The sequence below is a fragment of the Montipora capricornis genome, chromosome 10 (genome assembly GCF_036669925.1).
Source record: "Montipora capricornis isolate CH-2021 chromosome 10, ASM3666992v2, whole genome shotgun sequence".
Lineage (NCBI taxonomy): Eukaryota > Metazoa > Cnidaria > Anthozoa > Scleractinia > Acroporidae > Montipora > Montipora capricornis.
Genome location: NC_090892.1, coordinates 48,037,722 through 48,045,221, shown reverse-complemented (window position 1 = coordinate 48,045,221; position 7,500 = coordinate 48,037,722). Strand labels below are relative to the sequence as shown.

The following is a 7,500-nucleotide window of genomic DNA, read 5'->3' as shown; positions in this document are numbered from 1 at the left end:
GAAGCACGTTTTCTCATTAGAACTCGCTTTGTTGAATTCAACTATGATTATTTTAGGCTTCGTTCCTTATGACACTTATTCTCAAGGCATTCGACTTGACGTTACCGCCCAGAGACGCAAATCACCAGATCTAACAGTCGTTTTCGGGAGACTTATGAGCTCCGATTAACTGTGACAATGTTAGAAGAGAAAAAGTTCATTTCACGTTCTGGTGACACGATGTACAGAAAATATAACTGAAAAGTACAGATTTAGATCGATTTGGATCGAAATATTTCGGCCGAAACGTACAGCCTTCATTGGTCTGATCGAATGCGAGTGGTTACAAAGCACTAAGATATGAAACCACTCGCGGAGAGCGGTCCTTTGAATCAAGAGTACGGCATCATAGATGCCCCTCGTCCCTGTTGAGAGATGGGAGTCTGATCTTGATTTCCACAGCATCCTTAACTTTCCTTTCGAGTGTTGTTCTCCGCTAGTACGAACTTAATAATATATAGATTTAGCCAAGCCTAAAACCGAGCTCTCGTATTATTTATTCTTACACAAAGTTTACCTGGCTTGAGCCTGCGAGCCAATAAAAAAACCAGTACCTGGCCAGCGGTCAACTTAAAAACAGCAGACCTCAATGAGCTTAAACTTGAGCCCGCGATATGGTCAGGTGTACTGGTCAGCGGATACCTTGTTTTGACTGGTGTTAATTAACCATACCACGGATTTGATTTCCAATATCAAAGATGTTCCCGCCAAAAAACGCGGGTTGCACCACAGTGTTTCACATTGGCATACATGGACGGGTGGACGAACGGGCGGTCGTACGATGACCAAAACCAAACTTTGTCGCAAAGATGGGCTACCATATTTTCTTACCCATGGTGCTCCGCGCACGCGCCTTCGGCCCGCGGAGCTCCGCAATTACTGGAGTGATGGAGTGTTACAAGTCATATCACATTGTCTTACCGATAACTTTGAGAAAGCTGGAATCGGTGTACAATGTATTTTGCATTGCATGAATGCGATATTTTGGAGCTTTGGAGTCATCGGTTCTGAACGATTCTGTCACTACCAAGAAGCCAATAATACCCTGAAGAGAAAGAAGTGTCGAGGACAAATCAAGTAGCCTGCGTAGCAAGCCCTAAAAGGGAAGGGAGGGGGAAAGAGGAAGGCAGAACGAGTGCCGAAATCAGACTAAGTATGAAATAACTATCTTATCAATGATAATTTTGGTCATTACCAGTCGCAATTGTTACGTTTGTAGTACACACTGCTGCAGTGAAGATAAAAATATACTTGCGGCATGTTTTCATACAACTTAGGATTGAGTTAATTATGATCAATGCTGGGTTATTAACAATTTACGTTAAAGTTCAGTAATTGGAGTTGACATAAATTTGTTTAATGTTTGGGGCACAATTTACATATTTTACGATGTGAATAAACACAGTGTACACAGAAAGGGATAAAAGAGGCGACTGAAGAAACACAAAAGAAGCGTGAGATTTCTTGGAGGCAAACCATAACTTGCGACGCTGGATGAATCGTTTACAGCGGGAGAGGCAAAGTGTCATGAGAAGAGATCGCTAAAGACGGGACAAAAATAGAGCGTATCCTGGCCGAAACATCTTTATATAAATACATGTAAAAAGGGTTTCTTTATCTTCACATGAGAAATGAAATTACGTTCACTTACATTTTCATAAAGGTCGAAAAAAGTGGCTAACACTGCGTTGTCTATGGTCGATAAAACCTAAAATAAAATTTAAAAAACAGCACAGAACAGTAGGAATGGAGGAATCTGGAACGAACTATATCATCATCATCGTTGTTTTAAGGAAAACTTCTTGAGTTTAGGAAGATTAATCATGGATATTCAAACTTCGATATTGTCACCGGGAGCGGGAGAGAGAGAGTCCTTGGCAATTATCTCCTGGCATGCGAAACGTTCACTTCCGGTTGTCGTCCCGTGGCCGAAAAACATCGCGAGTAACCAAGGTATAATGAGGATTCATGGAAAATTGGAGATTTGTAAAACAAGAAATAAGCAAATACATACATCCCAGTGAACTTTAAAGGTGCGTCCATTAAAACAGATGTCATCTGAACAAGGTACATTTTCTAACGGTACAGCAATTTGCAAGTGGGGCCTGCCACTCCTGCGAAAGAAAAAAACTTCATTTCCTTAAAAATGGTCAATCTCAAACCATTAAGAGGCTTTAAAGAAGCATAAGCGCTTTCAAGGCACACACAAACCCTGTAACAACTTTATACTCGAAGACATACATGTGCTATGCAGGAGGTGCTCTATCCCGTTTTTCCCCAGTTCTCTTAATCAAGGCTGATTATCCAAGATGGGAAAAAGTCGTGGCAAAACTACGACGGAAGATTTTCCCATGATGACAAAACTTATGGAGGACCCTTAAGAACACGAAAATTTAACAAATTCATATGAAATGTTACATGCACATTGCCTTTTTAAGGGGTTTTTACGAGAATTTTCTCAGTGGTCTGTACATGTGTATGCGTCCACGGTTGATTGAAAAAATAATGATCGGCAAGTGCCTTAGCTTAAAATGCATCCCGCTGTTTAGTTAACTTTGCATCTCAATTAAATTGATCAATGTGCACGTGAAATCCGCCTTAAACAAGTACATGTTATGTCAGTACTGAATAGTCGTTCCATATCTCCAACCGCGAGCATTCAAATAACAGCCAAATGTGAAGTGTCATGACTTCCAGGCAAGATGTTGATTACGTGAATAGTTGTTACTATGGTGGGCAATGAGCATGTGTCATAACACAACCTAATTAAATCTCCCCATTATCACCACAGCACTACTACACTCCGTTGCACAATTAACGCTACCGATATCTGGATAACATTATACTAATAAATCCGAAACCTCCCTGTAACAAAACAAATATTTTGTAACACTGTAAAACTTATTGCTATTGCAATATTTCAGCCAATTATTCAAAGGGTGTAATACAATACAATATATACAATACATACTTTAATTGACCTACCTTTTTAAAAAAGATTTTTTGTAATGATTATTTTGGAAATTCATGTAATCTCTGTTTAATTATCATTTTAACATAGTATTGTGAAGCGCCATAGTGCAGTTAGTGGATATGACGCTCTATAAATATATTTATTATTATCATCATCATCATTTATTATCATTATTGACCACTCCCCATAGGGGCTTTTCAGGGCTAATGAAACAGTCAACGTAACGACAGAACACAACATCTTTCAGAGCAGGACACCTTGGACTCACCGTGGAGCAGTGACGTTTAACACTACTAGCCCATCGTAAAAACCATCCATGTTATAGTCACCTAAAACACAAATATCAATATTTAACAAACAAGAAAGAAAACTCTTCAACCATACGTGCTTTGTGTTACATATACTAGAGAGCTTTAGATTCTAGTACCAGAACGACTTACGAGTACGAGATTTTCTCATAAGACAACAGTGAGCGCGCGCGCCAAACCAGCGTCATTTTGGCGGGAAAAACGTGATACCGTCGTCATTTTAGTACGAGGTTTTGCAAGAGTGTCGTCGTATCAAAACAAGTCAACAACACGGTAGCAGTTTGGCATTTTTCGATCAGCAAAAAAGGTTAAGTTACCAGCAATAAAAATAACTGAGGAACCTACACTGCTAACAAAGAGTAAGATTAATCGTCCGGGTTATGAATCTTCTCAGAATTTTCGCTAAAACCGGGCAGTCAAATCTCGTCCTCGTTCTCGTCCTCGCCCTAGAATCTAAAGGTCCCTAATATCTGACTTGCTAATGGCCATTTCTTGCAGTCAGAGAAGTTCAGGCCCATGGAGCTGCACTACCAGATAGGTGCTTGCCCCCAGAACACAACCCATGCTTGACCATCAAGCACAGAACCAAAGCCAGATAGAACAAGCTGGGAGTAGATTTTGCTGTGGGAGGAAAACCGGAAAACCCAGACGAAAACCCTCGCAATAAGATTGAGATCAACAAATTTCAGCTCATGCATGAGCTCAGGTGGGAGGCATGAACATTACCACATGCACACCATCCTTATTTCCCAAACCATGCACATTTAGCACAAATTAGTGTTTGTGTTTTTATAGTACTTGATATCAGGTTTTATTACATGCCTCCGAAATGTCATCAGTACAGCACCACCTTAAAGTAAATTACCAGTTGTGTTGCATTACATTTTGATGCGTGAATCCCATTGCGTGGTATGCCATAAGCAATGCTTAAGACTAAACTCACAGAGTGCAAGAATTACAGGCTACCTGAAACCTCTTTGAGCCCAGAACATGCTGTGCAATAATAATTATTAATTATTATTATCATTAACGATCATGCAAAGAATCTTAAGTCAAAGACATGTGCATTTATTTACCTGTCCTAATGGTCATAAGTGGGAACAAAGATGAAGTCTGGCTGGTTGGTGTAATGAATTGCCACTTTACTTTATGTCCTTCATTGGACAACATCTTGGTCCACTAAAAAGGATTATTACTTCCATTACTAAACTGTTATTCGCAATTGAAAAGTTCCATACATTTGATTTCTAACAAAAAACCATCTTATTGGGTTCTTATTCCAAGACACTATGATTCTTTCAGAGTGAGGACGGTCCAAAAATAAAGACCTCTGGCTTGGTTGGTAAATCATGGGTACACCAGGCATCTACTTGTGTGTGCAATTTCAGAATTTTGAAATGGTTGTGGTTATCAACAATCAGAATTATGACCCTCACTAGGACTGTACATTATGCATGAATCGTGCCGTTTGCACGAGGGGTGGACCCCCTGGGGACCCTGAAAGATTTCTTCCAATGCCCAAACAAACCTTGTCAAATACTCGTGGGTATAGGGCAGTGCAATTCGGACCACACAATGGGGGCAACAAAAGGATGTATATCATACATTACTCACAGATCAGTTTAACATCACACTAAAGATCCTTGCAGTAGTAGCATGTAAAATTTTAATGTTTGCATTTTTTCCCCTCCTCAGTTATCCATCGCAGTTCCAAGTCTTGAACACTGGCATATTTTACACTCATTACAGACAAACGCCACCACAAAAGGGAGTTTTCAGAGTTCAGATAAACTCTGGAATAGCTGAAAGTGAAGATCGCTAACCTCGTATTACAAATTCCCAGGGTATGGCCCCTTGGTGTGACCTTTCAATGAACAAAAGTGATGTTCCCCCAGACGGGTCCCCTCACAGAAAAATATATAGTAAATCTCAACAAATGTCCTTGGGTCCCCATGGGTTCCCCAGGGGCAAGCCGCTGATTCATGCATTACAGATGTACATGTATATCAGAACTTGTCAGAGGTTGTTACTCTCAGAATGTGTTAAAAAAAACTGAGGATGAGTGACAAAAACCAACAACAGTTACTGCCAGTGTAAAATGGATACTGGACAGTATTGATCAACCTGGTTACTTGTCCAAGAATAAATATAAAGGTGACTCTCTGAACAGTCTTCAGTAGTGCAAACAGGCAACAAGAGATCAAGAGCTCCATCTCCATCTAAAAAAAAAATGTACAAGAATAAGGCTACATGTTGCCTGGTAAACAAAGGGCACATCATTATTTTTTTGTCGTGGTGAGTAATTTCCCTAACAAGAATACAGAATAAATATTTTAAAAATCCACCTTACAAGTACACAAGGTTCTATAAGCACAAAACAGAACATCAACATGAAGATACAATAGCAAAGAATCTTACATCAAATGCTGACAATTGCTTATCATAACTTGAAGATACAGCTGTACGAAGTCTACTACATGTATAAAGCTGTAACCATATGAATGGGTTGCAAATGAAAGTACAGTATCAACCCCACTTTTGTTATCATCATATCCTTGGAAAATTAAGGTATATGAATAATTGTATACACATGAACACAAAAGAGGTTTGACATGTATATAAAAATGAGGTTTCCGAGAGAAGCTGTGGGTTCATTGAGGCAGACTCAAAGGGAGAGTACGGTCTAGAAAAAGTTTCTCTAAATTACGAAAACGTTTCCCCAGGAATTCGAAAATAATTGCCATTTTGTCCAATTCCCTGTTAAAATGTGACAAGAGCACTTTCAAGTTGCCTCTTTCGTGACTTGGAGAGTGCCATCTTGGATATGACGTGTTATGACATAGCAATAGTCAACAAACGTGTTCGACCTTACCAAGCTCTTCGATCCCCGATCACTTTTTCAATGTTGTGTGACCTTTCTGCTTCGAGAAATTCAAATGTAAGATGAACTATGGTAAACGGTCTTGTGGTTAAATAGGCAGTAGGCCAAGTAGGCCATCAGTGCGACAGAAACTCAAGTCACTTAATACTTATAGATTTTCTAGTCAATCAGACTAGGCAGCAAAAATCAGCCAGAGCAGATATAAACAAGACAAAAACCTTGAACATGCGACAAAGAAATACTCGACAAGCCTGCTTTTTTAAATTTCTTCCTTCAGCGACAACCGTCTTCGATGCTCCAGCAAACGTATTTGTTTGCTTTCGCGCGGGGAAGCGTTTAATTCGGAATAAGCCGACGAAACTTTCAGATGTTGCAAGGCTGCTGCCTTAGAATTTTTTCCGGGAGCCCTTGGGGCTTCCAACATTAAAAGTTAGTAGCCCAAGCCATTTTTTCAAGAGCCCAGAATTAATTAATTCCAGCTGGGATCACATTGACAAGAAAGTGAGGTTGAATCAAGTAAGGCTCCCGTTCGGGCTACTTGTTTAGGAATTTGGTCGCCCGCGCTCGCAAATAAGGCGCCCCAGGCAACCGTTAGGCAGCAACCTTGTGTTGCTCAATACACGTAGCAAGGCTTTTTCACATCATGAACAATTATTCTGAAGAATTTGTTATCCCGAACGAGGTTAGTTGGGCTATTTTGAATATGAACAAAAGAATAATTTAAAGGCAGCCATTTTTGCATAGGGTCTATGTCTAGACTTAAGAACACATATAAAAATAAAAAAAGACCAAAGCTTACACCGGAAATTACATTTAAAGAATAGTTGGGTGGTGAAAATAAAATGTGGATGGATTCCTCAAACGTGAAAACCTGACTGCTATATTGTCTGTTCGGGTCTGTCATTTTACCAAGGAGGACTTCAAGTGGGATCTTCGGGTATATAAATATTGGTCTTGGTGACATTCGCTTCATACGGAAATCTCAGTCAAGTAGTGCAAAATATTATTACGGTATATTGGAGCAAGAAAACTTAATTTTCTTTAATTTTAATTTTCCTCCGATGAAGGGCTAACACTCGAAACGTCAGCTTTCCAAATCTATTCACAGTGGTTATTCGACCTTTATCAACTTGTTTGATAAAATCAATTTCAAGCCATATATAGACGACTTTCACTGTTATGCGCTAATAAACGTGGCTTGAAATGTGGCTAAATTTTGTTAGCAGTATAGAAGCTACTGAAACGATTTACTCTTACCATTTGATGGAAATAATTTATATAAATTGATCGTTTGTTTT

The 7,500-nt window shown here is 39.5% G+C and overlaps 1 protein-coding gene across 1 annotated transcript in view; it reads right to left on the bottom strand.

The window, feature by feature from the left end:
• The window catches only part of LOC138019306 (T-cell immunomodulatory protein-like), a 25,521-nt gene that overhangs the window by 6,181 nt on the left and 11,840 nt on the right, over positions 1-7,500 (bottom strand). Inside the window, exons 9-14 of the mRNA XM_068866052.1 lie at positions 5,446-5,540; positions 4,398-4,500; positions 3,282-3,342; positions 2,054-2,153; positions 1,691-1,747; positions 961-1,084 (exon numbers count right to left, since the gene is read on the bottom strand). Coding sequence (XP_068722153.1) covers positions 961-1,084; positions 1,691-1,747; positions 2,054-2,153; positions 3,282-3,342; positions 4,398-4,500; positions 5,446-5,540 — 540 coding nt within the window. The remainder of the gene's footprint in view (positions 1-960; positions 1,085-1,690; positions 1,748-2,053; positions 2,154-3,281; positions 3,343-4,397; positions 4,501-5,445; positions 5,541-7,500) is intronic.